General features: G+C 36.2%; 2 protein-coding genes across 23 annotated transcripts in view; both read left to right on the plus strand.

Annotated features, from left to right (window-relative positions):
• Nucleotides 1-22,365, plus strand: part of Dst (dystonin) — a 427,642-nt gene that overhangs the window by 340,232 nt on the left and 65,045 nt on the right. For 17 of the 22 annotated variants that reach the window (XM_021721801.3, XM_078019848.1, XM_078019847.1 and 14 more), the window contains 6 exons: nt 13,507-13,668; nt 14,976-15,146; nt 18,208-18,374; nt 20,476-20,635; nt 20,846-21,172; nt 21,706-21,790. In XM_021721801.3, coding sequence (XP_021577476.2) covers nt 13,507-13,668; nt 14,976-15,146; nt 18,208-18,374; nt 20,476-20,635; nt 20,846-21,172; nt 21,706-21,790 — 1,072 coding nt within the window. The remainder of the gene's footprint in view (nt 1-13,506; nt 13,669-14,975; nt 15,147-18,207; nt 18,375-20,475; nt 20,636-20,845; nt 21,173-21,705; nt 21,791-22,365) is intronic. The other 5 variants (XM_078019849.1, XM_078019850.1, XM_021721825.3 and 2 more) reach the window with 1 other exon arrangement.
• Nucleotides 7,595-10,519, plus strand: LOC144365933 (uncharacterized). The gene has a single exon (XM_078018640.1). It carries the CDS (start codon nt 8,957-8,959, stop codon nt 10,517-10,519), a length of 1,563 nt encoding a protein of 520 aa, XP_077874766.1. The 5' UTR covers nt 7,595-8,956.

Genomic DNA, 22,365 nt, shown 5'->3' on the forward strand with positions numbered 1-22,365 from the left:
CTAAGACCAAATAAAAACAGGATTTCCAAAACCACAGATTGGGCTGAAGTATAGCTCAGTGCTAGAGCATGTGCTTTTAGCATGCCTGAGACCCTGGGATCAACCTCCAGCATCAAAAAAAAAAAAAAAAAAAACCACAAATTGTTTCCCATGGGAAATGAGGGTGAATCAAGTGGACTTCCAAATTCTATGTTGTTATCTAACGTATTGTTTTCTTTGCTTATCTTTAATAACATTTGATTACTGAATTTTGAAAAATAACTTTAGTGTAACTTTTTATTATTACTATTTGCCATTATTAAATGGCTTGAAGCCTAATTCCTCCAAGACTTAAAAATCTGTGATTCTGTTTTTAGATCTTGATTCTTGAAGGCGAAGGAATTTCCCTTATTGTTGACTTGACTTCTTTCATTATACTGTCAAATTTTCATGTTTCTTTGCAAAACAAAGATTCCATATGAGAGAATTTGCTATTAGAAAAACAGTTTTATGGCTTCTTTAAAGACAGAAGACATGGCTCTTCTTCTGACAGAAAGCTTTAGAATTTTCTGTAGAATTCTGATAAAACTTTAAAATTCCTATTGAAACTTAACCATGTTCAGTGCCTTTGTAAGACATCATTGTGACTTCTCTGAGTTTTCTGGGAATTTGTGTAGAGAAAAAGAGTACCCTAGGGTGGTGGTATGGCTCAGTGATAGAGCCCTTGTATAGCATGTGGAAACCCTGGGATCAGTCCCAGTAGTGCAAAAACAAAAGAAAAAGTAGGTCTTCCTTTTTCTTCCTTTCGTTCATGAACTGTAAGAAAGTGGGCAAAAGTAATAATATTTGGTGCTGCTACTGGTGGCTGCCTCCCTGTGTGTGTTTGTGTCATGTAGAGAACTGAAAGTAGGAAAAGCAAGAGAAAGGAGTTTTCTCACCATTGCACTGAAAGTGTTTTGTAAACTAAAGCAGCACCAAATAAGCTCATTAACATTAATAGCGGGAGAGATTGTCTTGGTTGTTTGTGAAGAAAAATAGTGGTTATATCTCCTAAAATCAACCATTTAGCATGTTGTGCTCGTTTGTTTTCTGATTATTTTGGAAGGAGTTGGTTTATTGAAATTCAGTAATAAAGAATATCATAGATTTAGTGTCTTGAAATCCAGTGACTTTTAAAAAAAGTAGGGATTCAAGGGATAGATCATTTGTATATAATACATTATAGTGCCATAGGTAAGAAACAAAAATAAAAAGAATACGATTATGGTAAAGAAAGTTGATAGCCTATACAACCAATAACTCCATTTGTGTGTGTGTTTATTTTAAAAACCAACTACAGTAATTAACATCTATCATAGGCTAATTGTATGTCAGGCACCTCCCTAAACTCTTCATATTTAACACTGCTGTCATGAGAGGGAGATGCTATTTTTGTCCCCCTCTCACTTATAAAGAACCTAAGGTCTAGGATCTTAGGTGACTTGCCCAAGGTCACACAAGTAGTAAGAGTAAGCTTCTGTGATGCTTTGTGTGGACTTTATTCATCATTTTCACATCTTATATTTTTCTCTGGGGAATTTTCACATCATCTTTGCTTGTAATCTAATTTAGGCATTTAGTAGCCAGCCATTGTTCATTTTAATCCCAAACACCAGGAACACCTACTTAAGGAAACTGTCTATCAAATTAGCTTCTATAAGAAACACAAGGTAAATGTGTGTGAAGCTGATGTTCTATATATATCTTGATGACGGTGGTGGTAGTGGTTGTGATTGTGGTATTCCCACTACTACTGTGACTGAGACAGAACCAGACAGTCCATTGTCTTAGTGGTTCTATCTTTCTTAATTAAAGTGGCAAATTATCTCATTTACTATTCAATCTTGATTGAGTTTCTTTGGGTCTTTAGTTTCAACATAGTTTTTTAGAAAGTTTTTTGATTTGTTGAGTGGAATGCTTTGTACTAAGTAAAAAGCTAGGTATTGTAATTTCTGATAAGGAAACAGAAAAGCACCAAAGGGCTAGACCAGTTTTCATTATTGACTTTTTAAAATATAGTCCAGTTTGGCATTAGTTCATCAGGTAGCTTTAATTTTTAAGCTACTGTCATGGATAACATTCTCTAACAGTTTTTCTTAATGCAAAATAAACTGCCTTCAGAGCAGTACTGGAACTTAATAGTCATTATTCTGTTACTTACAAAGGATGCCTCACTCCTATTCAGTGGGAGCAAAATAAATTATTTTTAACCAGGAAGACAAATTTCTCTGCTTCCATTTTACCCCTAAACTTTTGCCTAAGAAATAACTATTCATATTGACCTTAGGTTTTCTTGAAAAGACAAAATTCACTTACATTTAAGGGACCAACTCAAATATAATGAAAACAATTGCTATTCTGAACAGAAGGCCCTGATTCACTCTCAGTGAAAACTATTCTGAAGATTTTGAAAACAAATTAGTGTTACTTCAGGTGGCTTGAAGTTTTTAAACTGTTTGATTTTGTAAGTTCTGTGGCCATATATGTTCCTCATGCTAAATACTGGAGATTGGACTAAGTGTGTCTAGAGTGGCAGTCTCTTTAGTCTTTAGACATGTTACAACCTTGTAGTGTTGATAACTCAAAGTACCATTTTTCTGCTTATACTTTGCAACTATTACAATTAAATTCTGTGCACACTGTCAAAAACTTTGAATTGAACAGTGAATAGATTCTGCACATGTCCAGGAAGAAAGAAACTCCTTTCATGTTATCTTTGCCCCTAACTTCTGTTTGAAGGCCCCTGACTCGATGTTATTTTCAAATTGAAGACACATTTTTATTAAGAAATATTAACATTTCTATACTTTTTACTTATCAAAGATATGTGAAATTGCAGTCTCTGGAAGGAGTATGTCCTTGTGATTCCTGTGATGCCAGTAACAGCCAATCAGATCTCCTGATCATCATGAAGTAATCACTGTTACCATATTGAATTGATTTAATTTCAGGGAAGATCAAAGAAACTAGATGTTTTGAAGAACATACACAGTCACATTCTAACTAAATTAGTACACCTCCCTACCTCTCTATCTAGGCCATGGTTTTTTAAAAAAGAAAATCTTACCTCAGACCCTGCTTTTACTATTTACTTCTGGCCATTCTGCTACTGCCCAGTTGTGATTCATTTTATCCTCACAAATGAACACATCTCTGGTACAGGGCTTTCTGAACTAAAGATTTATTTTTATTTTCAAAATGGAAATGGCATTACATAGAGCAGAGCATTTTAAAACCAAGTTGAAACCAGAGACATAGACCAGAACACATGCCTGATTTTACTGTAATAACTTCTGGTCCAGGTGAAGTATTATTCAACACAGGCATCATTATTTGAATATTGGGTAACTAAAATGCAAAGTATCTTGAGGCTCAAGAAGCCAGGCAGTTTGGACAAATTTCTTATTATGGTATTTTTTAAATAACCTGGAAAAATCTTTAATGTCACTATATTTATAAAGATAGAATTAAACTGTTCAAAGAAAGCATTAGTAGCAGTGTTTAAGTTGTATTCATATTGGTAGGTAGAGGTCAGTGAGGAATTGTTCTCTGTTTTGTTGAGTACAGGGGAAAATTAGATAAAACTGTTTCAGAATAAAAGTTTTTCATAGGGACAGTTTCTTGATATACAAGATTTTTGTGAATGAGACTATTAGCCAGGAGGTTGTGTAATACCTTCCTCTGGTGTTTTTAAAGGTGAAAATATTTTTAGCATAAAAACTGTAACTAGATGAATGGGCTTTTGTAGGAAAGTCACACTATTTAACAAAGCACTTCAAAGTACCACTTAAGATTTTAGGATGAAAGAATACTATACCAATCTGCAGGGCAAGGCAGACATCCTCCTACCCCCATAAAGACCATACCTAGCTATTACCAGTCAAGGCTGATATGATGGTTAGTATTGTTAATACCTTGTACTTAACCAGGCATAACAGATAACTGCCCTCTTTCCTGTGTCACACAAGGACTGTGCAGTGTTAATCTGGAAGGGCAGTCAAAAGGGAACCTGGCAACATGGGTCCTCTTTCCAGTTCTACTAATATACTGACCCTTCTTGTCTCATACACAGCCTCTCATAACTTCTATTGTTTGATTTAAGACTGAGGAATTAAAGTAGGTTGTTGAGGTCAGTTTTAGCCAGAGAGTTTTTAAAAAATGATTTTTTATATGTTTGCTTTTTTTGGTTTGATTTTAATTGGATAAATCTCAGTATTTTAAAGTGATCCAAAAAAAAAAAAGGCCCAACTATAATATTTACTGTCATTATCACAGGCCTCCTTTAGATAAAAGAAGGCCTTCATGATTTCTTTTATTGTGGAAAGTTGTTTAAGGGGTGTGGGTGCCTGGGTGTGTGTGTTTATACATATGAGAGGGAGAGACAGAGATAGTTTGCATTGCTATTATGAAATTATACATTGGTTCCTTGATAAGAATATTTGGTGTTTTTTAAATTTTTGTCTAGGTCTCTGATGACTTGTTAAAATAATAGCACAGAATAGGTAAATGCTGCAATTTTAAGTTAAGTAAAAAAAAACAAAAAACTTTTGGAGCCATTCAAGAACCAGGACACCCTAAGAAAATGTCTGTGCTCCCATATCCTCTTTTCATGCATCTGTAATTGTCTTCCTCTAAAGACTGTTTTGTTTCTTTAGCCAGTATTTTAATATGAATAACATTTTCAGATTTTGCTTGGTCTTAGTTTCTCTGAAAGAAACTGAATGGTATTCTTAATGTGTGCATTAGTTTCGTTTTCTGAATGGCTTTGAAAAATCCAAATGTTTAGGTATTTTCGTGTATATATGCATACATTTTAAATAATAAGATTCATATGTCGAATCACCTCATGGAAGATGGTGGGAAAACATAGTCTTAGTATTGTAGTAATTTACAGAAAAATAGCAAGTACTTATTGAAGATATTAGCCAGGTTTATATCAAGATAAACTTCCAAGATGAGACAATAAATCTATTGAGTGTTTCTAAACTTGTTTCTTTGTGGCGAAGTCTAAATCTTCTATTCTCTTTAAACTACTTTCCAGTGAAGTAAATAGCTATTGCATATTCATCAGCTGCATATCCTTGAAAACCCTTTAGTCATATGAAAAACTTTATTAGTTTGAACACCATAGGATGCTTTCAGTTTTCATTAGCTAATGACTTATCTGTTTTAAACAGAACAATAGAAAGTGTTGCTCCGAATTCCTGTTTTTGTATTTGTAGTACAAAGCACAGATCTCTTGTTAGTTTATGATCTATGTTTCAAGAGCTATTGTACTACAAGGGACTTTTGGAGTTTTCATGGATAATATAGCACTTACTTACACAGACACTTTCCCCTTACTTTGCCTTGAATTTCTTAATATCTCCAATTACTCAGCTCTAAAATGTCCATGTTTGAGTTGATAAAATTAATCTTTAACTTTTCCATGGATATTGCACTTAGTGGTAAGATTATTTTCAGAAAGTTTCCTTTTTAAGGATTTAATTTAACTTTAGAAATATAGAACGGTAGGATGGTACTATTCTGTTTATAATTCAGTTAGTATTGGTGTACTTTCCCCAAATCATCTGCTGTAGTAGGTAATTTAGTTGGATCATATCTATACATTAAATAGGGAAGATTGCATTTGAAAACAGTATTGTAGTTTCTGTATGTATGGAATAAGAGTGTTAACTGTTTTTCAGAAAGCTTTGCTTATTTTATTGATTTTGTATTTCTCGTGAAAATGTGAGCAATCTACATATCACAATTAATATTTGGAACAACTTAATTCATCTTGATTTTATTAATATTAGAGACAATAACATTTAAAGTGGTTGTATAGACCAAATAGAGAGGAAAAGATAAACCAGTCCAGTTCTGCTCTGAGTTCTTTTATTATCCAACTATGTCTTGGGAATGTGATTTCAAGTAACAGAGATATATGTGAATTATTACTATAAATCCCACCATGATGTTAATAGTACAGGTTTCAATTTAAATCAGAATATAATAAATAAATTTAAGTCAGTTTAATAAATAAGAGTTCAGTTGTGAAATAAGTGGCATATGCTTAAGCATATTCGGCCAGAGCACATTTTCCCAGAGTACTCCCTACTTCCAAACTGTGTCATGCCCATTTCTTCATCTGTGTTCCCCACTTGGCCATAATATTTCCCCAGTGCTCACATACTATTTGGCAAGATAGTGAGCACTATTTTTGTTGAATGGTTGAATTTATGAATGAATTATCCATGAGGTTTTTTTTACCCCCTTGGCTACATCATTTTTTTTCTTTCTACATTTTTTATTGGTGCATTATAGTTGTACATAATGATGGGATTTGTTGCTTCATGCACACATCCATAAAGTTTTTAAAATATTTGCCTACCTCAAATGTGAGGTTATATGTTGCTCTTAGCTTTTCATAAGGCGAGAATAATATCGTGCTAATGAGTCAGAGTCTAAGGTGGACTGAATTAGGGCCATTCTTTCTCATGAAAAGTTTCTGTAAGAACCTTAGAATGTTTAGAGAAAGTTACTCATGCAGATTTCATGGAAACTTTGTTGATATTGCCATGATAGGTAGCTTTTCCAGGCTTACATATCAAGATAGTGGCAGCTGGGAGTAAGATCCTTGGTGGTTACTAATTCCCAGTCTTGTGTTCAACCCACTGTTCAAACACAGAAGCTGTGTGCACATTTTTCTTTTTGTCTCTTATCAGTACCTCACAACAGCCTGTCTGCTTTAAAAAGCACAAAATCAGGTGTTTGTTGAAATATTTCACTTCTTAACCATGAAAAATGGGCTTTGATATTGTGATGTTAATGGATATTTCATACCTATTTTTTCTTTGTAGATGGTTAAATACAATTTCAGCTTAATGATGGCTACATATTGAGTTGCATGATGAGTTACCTATAAGGAGTTCTGGTTACAAATATATTTTTAAATGCAACTTGTAGGTTTATAAAAAATAATTTTGGGGTGATATTTTCTCATTAACCATAAAAAAGTTCCCTCCCACATCTTTTCTGTAGGATTACCAGAGAAAACATAAGGTTGTTTTGAACAGACTGCCTTCTTCATTTGAGTGTCAGTGCTGTTTTGTTCACATTCTAATAATTGTTTTATGAGACTGAAAAAAGACTATCTGTCTTCATTTGTAACTATCTGCTACTCTGATGGTGTCACTCATTTCATAAAAGAATAGATAGATTTTAGTAAATAAAACATCATTTCTGCTACAAAGGCTAAGGTTTGATTTGCTGAACTTTACTTTGAAACAATATTTTTAAAGGGTGTTTGTTCAATAGTTAAAATCTGTAGAGGTGATTATTTTATTAGAGTCAGTTACTATGTTTGCCTGGATCCTGCATTAATCTCAAAAGGACTACCTGGATATTAGTAACTACAAATATTCATGTCAGCAGTGCACAGTGCTTTTAGGAATAATTGACTCCTGACAACTGTTAGACTTGAACTTGGGCTTTAAAAGGGAATGACAAAACACTCCTTTTCAGTGTGATCTGCACTTTGATTGGCAAAGCCTGCTTAAACAGCTGATTCGCTGCTGAGAGTGTAGTTTAAACTGAAAGAGACCTGGGTAGCCTCCGCCGCCTTTTCCTTTTAGTAATCAAGTGAATTGGGTCTCAAAATGATTTCTTCAGGGCCTCCTGGTGTCAGGTTCTGCCTCTGCACGCCCTTCGGGTCCTTTCCCATTTTGAAGTATAGCTGGTGTAATCTCAGCAATCTCTGAACCCGGTACTGCCCCTCTCCCCAATCTCAGGACTCGTCCAGTTTTGCGCTGATGTCACCGCTTAGCTGTTGCTTTGCAGCCTCTCTGGCCTCAAGGTACCTCCCACTGAAAGTGCTCTCTGTTCGGGGAGGTGGCTAGGAGTCGGAGGAAAGATGACTGCGAAGTTAAGTCGCGGGAGGGCGTAGCACCGGAGCTGTAGAGCAAGCCGAGGTCTGGAGCAGCCTGCAGGCTCAGGGACTTAGCAGATGTTGTGTGAAGAGAGAGGGCATTGCTGGGAGCGCCCTGGCTCGAGAGGATGCCTGCCCAGGACCCCGCTGCCCTGAGGAGCCGGGGACAACGCAGGAGCTCCCTGCTGGAGCTCCTTTTCTGCCGTGTCCACTGCCACCTCCCCCTCTCGCCAGCTTTAGCTGAAATGAAGACCCAGCTGCGGCCACAGCAGTTGGTCAATTTCAAAGGATAGAGTAGTGGCTTGGTCTTCAGCTGAATGTGAATTGCGCTGCCGGTGCCTTAGAGGAAGCCGCGGAGCTCTTCTTTTGCTGCAGTTGCCTCAGGTGGAATAAGCCTTCTTGAGGATCAGATAAGAATCTTTGAACATTTTTTTTTTTTAAGAGAAGCTTATTATAGTACAACATGCTTTCTGTTTACTTTGAAAGGTTGCTGGATTGTACTGCTCTGCTCTGGCTGGCTGATATTTCCCCCGTGGGTAGTTCTGGGTAACCTTGAAGAAGCTTAATATGGGAAGAAAAACTGCCTTTTGAATCAAGATTATTTATAGTTATTACCCCCAAGAGAAAGTAAAAGAAAAATTTAACTTTTTTACATAGAATTAACTTATTTTTCTCTGAAGACTTGGTCTGTGCCTTCAGCTGAACAATACATGGTCTCTGTCTTTTAAGTTTCTGAAACTTGGTTTATTTATAAAGGAGATGGAGTTTTGCAAGCCATCTTTAAGTGGATTACAGTTAACCAGAGCTTTGCTGAAATTAACATTCAGCCTGTTAAAATGCTTGCTCATTTGGAAATTTTAATCTGGAAACCTCAGATGCAAAATTAGACAAAAAAGGGAAATGGACTGACAATGGAATGTTCTGAGTGTTTGAGCCACTTTTAAGTGTTGTGTATTTCTGTGTTTTGGAGTATGTGAAAGGGAACTTCAGGGGCTGGTAGAGGAAGGAGATTTCTGTTCTCTGTTCTTGATGCACTTTACTTTTTGGAATAATTCTAAAATCAGCCAGGTAAAAGATAGTTGCATTAATACCGATGCACTGCTAATGACCCTAAGCACCTCATATATTTCGTGTATTATTTTAGCATGTGTCTTTATGCTGAGGACACTTCATAGTGCTGTTCAGAAGCAGACTTTTTTGCAAGATGCCCTACTTTGTTTCTTATTTTCTGTGTCAAGAGCTGCAATATTTGTTTTGACTGTCTACAAAATGGGGAAGCCACTCAGTAGACCAGACTGTTTACGTCAGAATCCTCCATGTGTAGGGAAGGGTGAAGAAGAAGAGGACTTAAATATTGAAGACTGTTATGTCCCACAGAGGTCAATCTATGACACTGTTAGACTAAATGAACAGATAGACTCTGGTTCAAAAGGTAGCCTGTCGTCCAGGCATTTTACAGATCGGACTTTACCCTACAGTCACAGAACACTGGATGTTAGTTCTTTATGCTCTAATGGTGCCCTTACTTCTTCCAGTGTATTTGAGTTGAGAGGTCGTGAAGCTAACAAACTAGATGAAAAGATGATCTTTGATGCACTCAAACTGAATAGTGACATCATTCGAACCACAGGATTACCCAAAGCCAAATCTCATGCAGAAAAGAAAGAGCATAGACGGTCTTGGCGAATGTTTGTCCCAGCCAATTTTATGGATTATGCAAACAAAAGTGAAAGCTCTTTTGTTGAACCTCCCGATATGTCAGATGGCGTTACGAAGGCCAGCAAGTGCAGATGGGGCACTAATTCTCTGACTTCTGAGGAGGATGACTCTGGTTTATGTAGCCCTCAAGCAGAGAGGGAAGAAAAACAGGGCATTTTAACTGGAGACCAGTCACAAATTAGAAGCCTATCTTCTGCTGAAGATATTCATATAACAGAACACTATAGGCCATTTTTTTCTGTTAATTCCATGAGTGAACAGAAAATCCCATTGCTTTCATGTAGAAGTGCCCACCCTGATGATAACTTCAAAATGATTTTGCATGATGTTTCTTCACTTGAGGAATCAAAATCTATAAATGATCAAAGGGAAATCAATGATGAAAATTGTTGCCTGCAGAATGATTTGAAAGAGAGCACTAAGGGTGATCCATTAATCATGCCAAAAGATGAAGAAAAGGAGTGCATTTCTAACTCCTGGGAAGAGGAGAACACTTATGGACCAGGAGAATCCCAAATGACAGCACAAAGTAGGGAATTTACAAAGGGTTTAGATTTCTCTCACACCACCCTGGAGGAGAGTGATGTAGATTGTGGTAGCACAAGTTTGGTAGAAATTGTGACACTGTCAGCACAATATGAATCAGAAGAACCCAACAGAGCATCTAAAGGGGAACTGGAGCCTCCCCTTTCTGCCCAGGAGATGGAGGTGACCCATATGAAGTGCTCCCTGAAATTCATGCCAGTAAGACAGAAAGCAGTGCCCAGAAAAACAGGGACCCAGGCAGGAATATTGGGCACAGTATGCAATGGCTTCCAATCAGTCCAGGTAATTAATGGAAATGTGATACTTTGCAATGCCAAACATTTATGATTCTGTTTCAGAGTGGTTACCAGTGTTTCTAGTAATGATCAAATACAGTCATTTGTTTGAGATGTTTGATTAGCACCCTGTAAGATGCCAGCTATTGATAATTTGAACATTATAACAAATTAACTAAGGGACCCCTGTGTGGTTTTGGTTTGTTTGTTTGTTTGTTTGTTTAAAAAGAGGAGCAGTTTTTTTCCAGGTGTTTGGGGCCCTGCCATTGGTTGTGCCGATTTTGGCTGTTCCCCTTCATTCAGAATGTTGTCACTGTGAATTTATGTTCATGTGAGGCTTTTGTACAAGTTGTGGTTTAAGATACTGCCATTTAAGGTCAGTTATATTGGGTATATTAAGCTTCAACAGGCTTAGTCATGAAGATATGAACACAATATTATATTGTTGTGATCTGCAAACTTTTCTACCTAAATTGAGGACTTTTTCAAAGCACTAAAAAATTTCTCTCAGAAGCTCCGCATGTGAGGGTAGAAAAGTCACTGTACTAGTTTCCCAGGCGTTATAGTCCTAACTTCTTGTGAGTGGTGGATGAGGTAAGAAAGTAAAGGGTGCAGCCTAGTAATAACTAGAGGTTGTTTGTCAAGCCTGTAATTTTTTTCTTGCCACTCAGATTGAAGTTCAGCTATTTTAGTACTTTTACTGAGCTCTTCTGGTAAACTTTTCCTCAGAGGTAATTTGATTTTATTTTAGGTTTCTCTGTGTCTGTGCTGTAGGTTAGTTTGGGGAGGGGGGAGTCTATCTTCGTAGGTGTCTTATTACCACTGAGAGATAAAGAATTTAGATAACATCAGAACAGTTCTTTTTAAGTCTATGAAATAATTGCTTTAGTGATCCGTACCCTTTTCTTGGGTATGCAACAAATGGCCTACTAATTTAAAAGCTTAGCAAAGTGCATTTTCCCTGTAAAGGATTTGGTCGTTAATTTGTAGATGATAATTAATTTTAGGATTATATGCTTTTTTTTGTATTTTTATAGCACTTTAGGAAATGACCCCAGACTCATCTAAATCCTCTTTGAAATCTATCCCTAAATTAAAGTCAAAAGCAGAGTTTAAGGCAATTTAGGAGAACATTATATTAGTTTGTGTGTGTGAGTCCTCATAACCAACTGCAAGAGAGGAGGAAACTTTTTTTCTGCATTACAGTGTATCATGAAAGTTCCTGAAATTAAGAATATAGCAATTTTTCTTGATGCCTCCCATTATTTTTGTAAATATTTAAACATCCAAAGCTACTGATGCCTAGAGTTAGTAACTTAGAAAGTGATATAGAAAAGAAATAGAATCATTCTGCCAAATTCTATTTTGACCACCTTTTTGCAACTTTCTGTTGACTTATTTGGTAAGTTATATTTTTAAAAAAAATCATGAAAAGTTAATTCTTTCCTCAGTGATTTGTGGGATCTTGTTTCTTTGATTATGTATAATTAATTTTTATATATGATATTGTTATATAAAAACAATTAGCCAGCATGGAAATTGTTCATATGGATTTTCTGTGGAAAAAGCAGCTTGGCCTTTTAGCTAGAGGGGACTTTTACAGGAAATGATCAGTAATTTGATTGCTGTTCCCTAATGTACTCATTCATACAGTAACATAAGAGTATCCTGTGTGCTCAGCTTTGGGCCAGGGTTTGGAGAGTTTGTTTCCTGTGGCCTCTACATCTTTCAAATTTAATTTTTATATAATATCTATAGATTTTTTTCTTAATTGCTATTTTAATATTTGCCTATATTATGTTTCCATATATTCTGCTTAGACATTTATTGATTATTTATGTAGTGCCCTTTGCTCTAATAACTCAGAATCCCAAACAGTGCTTTATCTTAAAATCTGTCCAGAACTTTCCTTACATAGTTAAAATAATTGATCTTTCTCATGGCTTCCTCCAAGTCCTATATTACAAACATGGTATCTGTGAAGGAATTGATATATTTACCTCCAGTATTATTTGTTAAAGAGCTGATGTCATCTAAGGTATAAATGTAATATTTCCATACTGAAAATAATTTGGCATATAATTATTGGGTGCATACAACATGCTAGGCACGGTGGTAGGCCCAGGCATAGAACTGTCATAAGGAAAACAGGCCAAAATTTGTACTTTCACAGAACTTGCAGCTTTTATTTAATACATTGCATCCTTTGCTAGTCACAGTTGACTGAGTGACCATAAGTTGGATGTAATGGAGAGGAGGTGAGGCAGCCCTTGGCAATTGCTCAGAGCAGATGCACAGGTAGCATTGACCAAAGAGGAACCAGACTTGTTGTGCCACTGATATGTGTGGTCAGATCCATGGGATGAGGCCACGGTGCTTCTTGCAAGCCCATGGATATTTTTATAGGCATGGAGGAGAGGAGGCTGAACTTGCAGAGATCTATATTATTTCGGCACATACCTGTGTCTTTTTCCTTTTCCAGCCCTACATGTTTGTTCCTCTGGCCGGCCATGTGTCTGGCCTCTTGGCCCACTTCATTGTCTTGCCAGTGATTCTTCATTTCCAGTTTCAGTCTAAAGCTTCAGTTGTCAGCTAGCAGCACCCATCCTTATGAGAGCTGATGAGAATTCCTTGCCCAGTAAGGCTCATTTGACCCCATCTTACCAGTTTGTTTTTTAGCATTTTCTATAAGCCTTTTGTTAGAGTTCAGTTGAGAAAGTAGGAAATTTATCATGTGATTATAATGAAGCAATAAAGAGAGGACAGATAAGACTGTCTTTTTGGTTTTATAGATAATTTAATTGGAATATAATTCTTTAATATTCCCAAATGGGTTTGATATGCTACAAATTTATATGTTGTTTACTTTTGTACTATAGCTCCCAGGGTAGCTAAGACCTATGAACAGGCAACGGCAGTATCTTTACTTCTGTAATGATTGATAGTTCCTACTACCTAATGACAAAGTAAATGCTCATTATACATTTTGGTAGTTTGTAGATAGTATAAATCATATGATTATGGCCCTTCTAACTGCAGGTATTCCAGAAAGAAGAAATCGAACCCTTGCAGGTTAAACAGCAAGATGTAAACTGGTTAGGTCAAGGCCTTATTCAGAGTGCTGCTAAAAGCACCAGCACACAGGGTTTGGAGCATGACCTGGACGAAGTCAATACGCGGTGGAAGACTCTCAATAAGAAGGTATTTTTTTATTCCCTTCATTATCATTTTTGAGTAGCATTTATTGTAACCATTAATCATATTTATAGTAGCCCAACCTCCCTAAACGTGTCTCTTTTTTTTTTATTTAATGTTGCTATAAACTGTAGGGCCCAACTCAGGTGCCACAGGAGCTAGGTAGGGAACATAAATAAATAAACTGGATAAAACAGGGTTTCTCCCTGCCCTTGCCTTGACTTTTGACAGAGATATAGCTACAGATACTGAACAGGTGTGATGGCAGACAGCCATGACCTATTCGTGACCCCATGTCAGGAGACCTGGTAGCTTCTTAATTTTGGTAAATTATCAACATACAGGGATGCAGGCCCATTGTTGCCAGATACTCTACTTACTTTCAAAAGAACTGGAAATTATGTTCTCTCTGTGAAATCTTCCCATTTTCAAATGCGGGTGACTAATTTCACACTGTAAGTGAAAGAAGCTCTGTCTCTCTATCAGCCCTAGACCATCAACTCTATAAATATTTTACCTATGAAACCTTTTAATAAATTCTCATGAGAGGAAACACTAGAAATATTGCTTCAATAATCTTGGGGAAATAATTCTGACACACAGTGGCTCTTCATGTGACGTAAATGACCAGATTATTATGGGATGGCACTGCTTATTTAATGGTGGTAGTGGTTCTTATCATTTTCCCTGCATTGAAATCTTAAGTCATTGCTATGTCTTAAAAACTTTTCACTCTTTAGAGCCTGATTCATCTTGTAGTGTTTCTTAAACACAACTGGGATGCATGTTGGGTGTAAATATATTCCACAGTACTTGCCAACTACTTTTTCACTCCAAAAGGAGAGACTATGAGAAGAGCAAGAGGATATCTCTATGTAGGACATAAGACTCCATTTACTAGGAGACAAAGGCCCTAGTTTGTCAAAAAGAGACTCCAGAGCTTGAAGATAGTAGAGTTTAAGTGGATATTCATTAGTAGGAAATTTTAAAAAATGAATCCCAGCAATAATAATAAAATGACTAATACATGGTTATTTTCAATAATTTAATCATTTATTGCTAATCAAACATATTGGGCATTCCCAAAAGCTCAAAGATTTAATGTCCATATTGACTGGGATAAGAACCTTATTTTCATGTGTTACTTGCTAAAATTGAAATCCTTCCCACTATAATTGCTTTGTGTTAATTTTAAGTGAAAAGTAAAAGAAAATTTGTGACCATATGGGAAAAGAAGCATGAAAAGGGGTAGCCAGCAGCAGATTTTATTTTATGAAAAGAGTAAATAAATTGAAACAAGTGAAACTTTGCAGGTGGCTCAGAGAGCAGCCCAGCTGCAGGAAGCCCTATTGCATTGTGGGAGGTTCCAAGATGCCCTGGAGTCCCTGCTCAGCTGGATGGTAGATACTGAGGAGCTTGTAGCCAATCAGAAGCCACCATCTGCAGAGTTCAAAGTGGTGAAGGCCCAGATACAAGAGCAAAAGGTAAGTTAATGATGCTTTTGTATTGTGTTCCGTTTTAAATCCTAATGATGAGGGTAAAAATGTGCCTCCTTACTTATATTAATAGGATATCTTAGTGAACTGGTTCTTGCTGCTATAGAGGTTATTTTGGTAGTCATTCATCCAATACTTACTGAACATCTCTCACCGAGGCTTTATTCTGGGGAGGTATCACTGAATAACAACCATGAAAATTCCTCCTTGAGTTTGAAGTCTAGTGGGAAGGGAGGGATAAGGAGAGAGACAATAAACAAATATATAAACAGTGATAAGTTAGAAAGACAGTAATAAAGCCAGGAATGAGGGCTAGGAATCAGGAAGTGAGCAGCGATGAGGGCAGGAAGTGCCAGAGTGGGAATCTGTGGTGTACTTTGCTCCTTTATATGGTAGGTTTATTCATATGAAATTGCCATTTTTATGGATTAAAAATACTGGCAGTTTCTTAAAGTTCAGTGAGTGCTAATGAGGCAAATGTTGGATTCATTTATGCTCAGGAAGGTGCCACTATTTTTTATGACAGTGCTAAAAATGTCCAAGGTGGGAAAATACAATCTGTGTAAGGATAACTACTCAGGACCACATGTACAGTTTTGGGCTTCTGATGGTAGTGGTCAGTTATGAAACATTTAATGACATTTTCAATAGTAATTTGTCAGCTATGAAATGAAATGATAGATGGGAAGGGGCCTAGTACATTGCACAGTGGTAAGTTTTCTCCTGTGGAATTTTTGAAAGGGAGTAGATTAATTTTAATTAATTTACTTTTTTTCATTTAAAATTCTTTTAAATTAAAATTTAATTATATCTTTCTATTCTGGTTTTGTTTTACTTAGCAAAGTTAGTAATAATAATGTATGTTTCAAAATTACTAAAATTTTATGTGTTCTCAATACAAAAGAAATGGTAAGTAGGGAAGGTGCTAGATATGCTAATTATCTTAGTTTAATCATTCCAGAATGTACACATACATCAAAACATTGCATTGCACTCCATAAGTATATGCAATTATTATGTCAGTTAATTTTTTTTAAACTTCCACATTTAAAATTTATTGTATACTTTAATATCTGTATTTCATCTCTAATTTTTTTTAAACTAGCACATTGGGAAAGTACACTTATTAGAAAATAAAGTTAGAGGTAAGGATTAAGGAAACATAACTGCAAACACATTGCATTTGTATGATTTTTGAATAATGGAACTGCTACTTTTTACAGTTTGATGTTATTTTCCCAGAGTTAATTAATGATGCTTAGCCAGCAAAATCCATTATCGATTTTGCTTTTTGCTTTCTTGATTGCCAGAGGCTTTGCTATTAAAGTTTATCAGAAGTAATCCACTTCATTAGTTCCTCTGGCTGCCTAAACCACCTGTTATATATTTTGATTTATTTTAAAATTTTTTAGTTGTAGTCAGACACAATATCTTTATTTATTTTTATGTGGTGCTAAGGATCGAACCCAGTGCCTCACACATGCAAGGTAGGCACTCCTACCACTGAGCCACTGCCCCAGCCCTATACTTTGATTTTTATAATGACTCAAACCAGTGTTGAGAGTTCGACATCCTTCCCCTTCTTTTTAAACATGCATTCCTCTTCCCTCTGGCCTCGGTGGTCTTTTCTCAAAATGTTCCTCTAACATTTTACTTCTTTAGTCCTTAACTGCCATTCAGGATCAGATTAAGGAAGCCATGAAGCACTTGGTGTGTTGCACACTTGTGCATTCCTCCTTACTGTCATACAGTGCCTGTGCATGGCAGTTGCTCAGAAATTGTGTGTTTTTCCTTAGGGTAGAGCAAGGTAATTCTTGAGTTCTGGCTCCCTGTAGCAAACATTTCATTTTAGACCTCTTAAAATGTGCCATTAGAATTAAATTGAATTTTGTTTATGCTGTAAAATCCTGAAATAATAATCTTATCTGGCCAGCTTTGGAGATTTCTGACATGTTCCACACTCTCTTCCCTTTGGAAATAATACTTAAAGGCTGTTTTTGAGTTTTCATACTCCTAACATATCTTAGGAGCTAGTTGCACCTGGTAAAAGGAGCCAAGAGCCTTTTTTCTTTTTTATTGGTTGTTCAAAACATTACATAGCTCTTGACATATCATATTTCATACTTTAGATTCAAGTGGGTTATGAACTCCCATTTTTACCCCGTATACAGATTGCAGAATCACATCAGTTACGCATCCACATTTTTACATAATGCCATATTAGTAACTGTTGTATTCTGCTACCTTTTCCTATCCTCTACTATCCCCTCTCCCCTCCCATCTTCTCTCTCTATCCCATCTGCTGTAATTTAATTCTCTCCCTTGTTTTTTTTTCCTTTCCCCTCACAACCTCTTATATGTCTTTTTTTTTTTTTAAAGACTTGAAAACTGGTGGACTTGGACTGAGTTTAAACTTCCTTGTCTATAACAGATTGTTTAATGTGGGGAAGGGTTTTAAAAGTATTAATTATTTATAGTAATAATTTTAACTTTGTAGATAACTGTTGAATGTTTAGGGCATTACTATTTTATTAAAAACTACTGGGACCAGGCGTGATGGTGCATGCCTGTAATCCCCGTGGCTTTGGAGGCTGAGTCAGCCTCAGCAAAAGTGAGGCACTAAGCAACTCAGTGAGACCCTATCTCTAAATAAATACAAAAAAGGGCTGGAGATGTGGCTCAATGGTTGAGTGCCCCAGAGTTAGAATCCTAGTATCCATCCCCTCCCTACCAACAAAAAAACAATATTGGGGATTTTGCACTTTCCCCAAGATTTAGTGGAGTTATCCCAATAACACCTTCTATTCTGTTACTTTTTATCGATATTAGTTTTTTCTACCGTGGAAAGCCTTACCACACTGCCTGACTCATTAGTAATGAATAATTAAACCAAATAAGTTTAAAATTCCATTTCTCAGATCCTTTCTTGTGTGCATCCATACAAAATGTGTCTTGCTGTCACAATATCAGAAGTACTTACAATATTTTTAACCTTATATTTGCTTAATTGTTATTTTGCTGTTTAAAATATTTAATGTTTTGTCTCAAGCTTCTCCAAAGATTGTTGGATGACCGCAGATCCACTGTGGAGGTAATCAAACGAGAAGGAGAAAAAATCGCTGCCACAGCAGAACCTGCAGATCAAGTGAAGATTTTGAAACAGCTGAGTCTCTTGGATAGTAGATGGGAAGCATTGCTTAATAAAGCTGAAATGAGGTAACATAAATACTTCCAGTTTTTTTGAAAGAGCAGCAGTGACCTTACTGTATATTTTAGTTATAACTTTTTTTCAAATCCTGTTCTCTTGTGTTTATACTGTGTGTGAACATAGGTAGCAAGGGCTACAATATCTCTCTTACTCCTCCAAGGGAAAGGTCTTGCACCAGCCATACCCCAACTCTTTAAGAAAGCATTTCCCTTGGGTGATTTATTCATTTTAATACAAGGTTATTGCCTGAATACCACATATCAGACATAGGCTTTCGGTTATGTCCATCTTATCTGTCCTCAGGTAAGATGCAGACTTTTGGGTTTATTGCCATTGAAAAGTGATGACAAATGTGATGTTTGGAAGCAAAAATGCAGGGTGCTGTGGGAGCATATAATCGGAAGAACCTAAACTAGGGTCAGGGAAATGACAGCTAAGCTTCGTCTTAAGGAAAGAATTGGAGTTAACTAGGTGGAAGGGTCTTCTAGTTTCATGAAGGCCAAGAAGCCTAGAGCATGGCTCCACTGGGCCCTTGCTCACAACATGCTTCTTCTTATAGAATGCTTTAAGTGTGTCATTTCAGCATTAATTCTACATTGACCATTGTTAAGTGTGGCTCCATTGAAGTCACCTAGACTGTTAGGTTGAACATAGATGAACCACTGAACAGAAAGTTTGTTCCATAAATTCCTACCTTCTTTGGAACCAGAATGGGGAAGAGAAGTATTTGCTTATCTTGGATTATGGAGTAGAATTATAGTCTTTAAGACCACAGAATGAGGTACTCCCAAGGATGCTAAAAATCTTCTTGTTCTTTAACACATGTCAACAGATAAAACCTTCTGTGTAATGTCTGGTGACAGCAAGCCTGGAAGATGCTATGGAAGATGCTCTCAGTAATTTATATTTTTAAGATGAATGAATAAATGTCTGCATTGTAGCTTTACTGCTGTAACTGGTCTTCTTTTCCTAAAACCTTCTTCAGAGTAATATTGAATGGAGGGATATTACTAATAGTTATAATTTATGCTTAGACTTATGACTCACAATTTCAGTTATGACAAATTAAACACAATTACAAAACAATTGTTTCCATTGATTCTAGATGATTGGATATTTAAATTCAGAAAAAAAAAGAGTCAGTGATCATCCAGAAGTAAAGAAAAAAATGTGATTATTTTATTCAGTTTTTTGATCAAACATATTTCCATTGAAAACTTTAAGAATTTTTTTGTACATAATATAGCATATAATGACACAGAAATTATATATTGCAACTTATACTAGTGTTCCATAAGTATCTTGTCTTCAAGGAAATCTAATTCCCCAAATCATATAATTCCCTACAAATTAAGCATGAAAAGAAGACAACAACCAGTCTTGATCCTGGCAGAAAGGATTTATAGGATTGGGAGTAAATCAGGAACTCTGACTGCAGACTACCACAGTCATTTGTGTTAGAGAACAACCAAAGATAGTGGAAGCAGATTTTACATATGGTTTCTCTGTTGAGCAAAAGTGTTTCTAATTGTAAAGAAAAATTTGAGCAGTTCATCTCTGTTCATATTTTAAACTATAAAATATAAACTATTGCTTCTGGCAAATAAACTTGACACATTGTACTTTTTATAAAGTAGAAATCAGCATTAATTCTACTAAGCAGGGGATAGATACATGTCTTTCAAACTTTAAATCGTTTTGGCAATTTGGCATAAAAGTGATCTCAGTACTGGTGCTCCATTTGAAGTTAATATATAAAGGACTTAAACAGGACCAACCACTGTACATAACAACAATTATTTTATTGCTGTTGTTGTTATAGCATTGTTAATTATCACTCTAATTATTATTGCTGAAATGATTAGGAATATTATTTAAAAATACACCTTTCCTGAGATTTAGGTACTCAGGGATGATCTGTTGTTCAACTTTAGTTTTAACAGGACTATTCTAACATGTTCTTTAAATGTTAGAGATTTCAGTTTTAATCTTAGTTGATTTCTACAGAAAGTGTTTTAGAGTAGAACAGAGGAGCATAACTACAGAATTTTGTTGAATATTTCACACATTCTTTGTCCCTAAATGACCTTTATCTTGGCACATTTGTAGGAATCGTCAGTTGGAAGGTATCTTGGTGGTAGCACAGCAATTTCATGAAGCCCTAGAACCACTGAATGTGTGGCTCACGAGCATAGAAGGGAGACTGGCAAAATTAGACCCCATAGGAACCTGCGCTGCCAATCTTGAGGAGCAAATTGCAATGCACAAAGTAAGATATCATCACACATCAGTAAAACTCAGTTTTCCATTTGTTTTGTGGTTTTATGACATAAATTTTCAGTTATGTACTATTGTTATGCATATTTGCAAAGTAAATCCATTTCAAATGTCATCCTTTAGTTCTGTTTATGTTTTCATTTCATTTTTATTTGTCCATTCTTTTTTGTGTTTCTTCTTCTTTTTTTTAAACTTTATTTAGGCCTTAGAAGATGACATCACCAGTCACAATAAACATTTACACCAGGCTGTTAGCATTGGCCAATCCTTAAAGGTTTTGAGCTCCAGGGAGGATAAAGATTTGGTGCAGAATAAATTAGACTTCTCTCAAGTGTGGTACATTGAGATTCAAGAGAAAAGTCACAGAAGGTCTGAGCTTCTCCAGCAGGCCTTATGTAATGCTAAGATTTTTGGGGAAGATGAAGTTGAGCTGATGAACTGGCTGAATGAAGTGCATGATAAACTGAGCAAGCTCTCAGTCCAGGATTACAGCACTGAGGGACTGTGGAAGCAGCAGTCTGAACTCCGGGTATTTGGATTTCTTTTATTTTATTTCTTTCATTTCGGTTGTTCATTATTATTTAATCTTCCTTATTTATGTATTGTTTTACATCCATTATGTTTTAGGTGAGTCGCTGTACTCAGAAAAGACCCTAACTGTGTAGACAGAGTATTTTTAATTACGTCGCTTTTAAATGAAGTTGAACTTATCCAATGAGCTGGATTTTTAGCTTTTCATTTTGTTATTTATTTATTTTTTTTTGTATACAAGGACCTAATATTGAATCAGTACTTGAGTACCTCCACAGAGTCAACTCTCATAGGCCCTAAGTATTTACAAAGGAGAGTGCCCTGAATTATGGTAGATCAGCATGGGGCATGGGGCACAATGGTAAAAAGAAGAGGCATAAACACAAGAATGAGAATGAGTATGTGAAAATGTGAGGGGCATCCTCAGATATTTCTCTATGAAACCAACTTAAAATTCTCTGTGATTAACAAATACTAATACTGCTTTAATTTTTTCTTCTCCCACATAAAAAATGGTACTTTTGTTTTTAGGCTATACAAGAGGACATCCTACTCACGAAACCACATGTAGATCAGGTGTTACAAAATGGTTTAGAACTGCTTAAGCAAACCACAGGTGAGCCATCTTTCAAATAACTGTGCAGTCAGCATTTTGCATTGCTTTCAAATATTTTAGGGATGGGGGAAAAGACAAAACCATGTATAATTTTTGAGCCTGTTCCAAGACTTTATTCTGGAGAATGCTTTGAAGACCAACCAAGGGGGGCGGTTGGAATATGATCTCACTTTTTTCTCATGATCTCACTTGAGTTCCTGATGGACATTGTGTATTACTCATGACCTAAAGCACTTTGGCACAGGACCTAGTCGGAGAAGCCTACAATGGAGTTACCTTGGTTTTCCACTTGCAGAAGGCAGATGAACACATAGGTTGGAGACAGTTGTTTTAAGGTAGACTGCATTGCAGTGACACATGTTGTGGCAATACACAGGCTTAACTTCTCCATGTGTGAATCACCAAGAGCACAAACACTTGGTTTAACATTTGTGTGAGGTAATTTTGGAACAACTCAAACTTGTTTCAGTGATTCCTTTGGCCATGGGAAGGTTTCCCAGTGCCTGTATCCAGTTCAGCAGCATGCGTACAGGGAGCAATTACCATTCATTAAAAGTAGAAGAAATATCATATCT

The sequence above is a fragment of the Ictidomys tridecemlineatus genome, chromosome 8, assembly GCF_052094955.1.
Source record: "Ictidomys tridecemlineatus isolate mIctTri1 chromosome 8, mIctTri1.hap1, whole genome shotgun sequence".
NCBI classification, from domain to species: domain Eukaryota; kingdom Metazoa; phylum Chordata; class Mammalia; order Rodentia; family Sciuridae; genus Ictidomys; species Ictidomys tridecemlineatus.

Coding starts and splice junctions, on each gene's coding strand:
- LOC144365933 (XM_078018640.1), top strand. CDS start 8,957: ATGCACTTTACTTTTTGGAATAATTCTAAAATCAGCCAGGTAAAAGAT.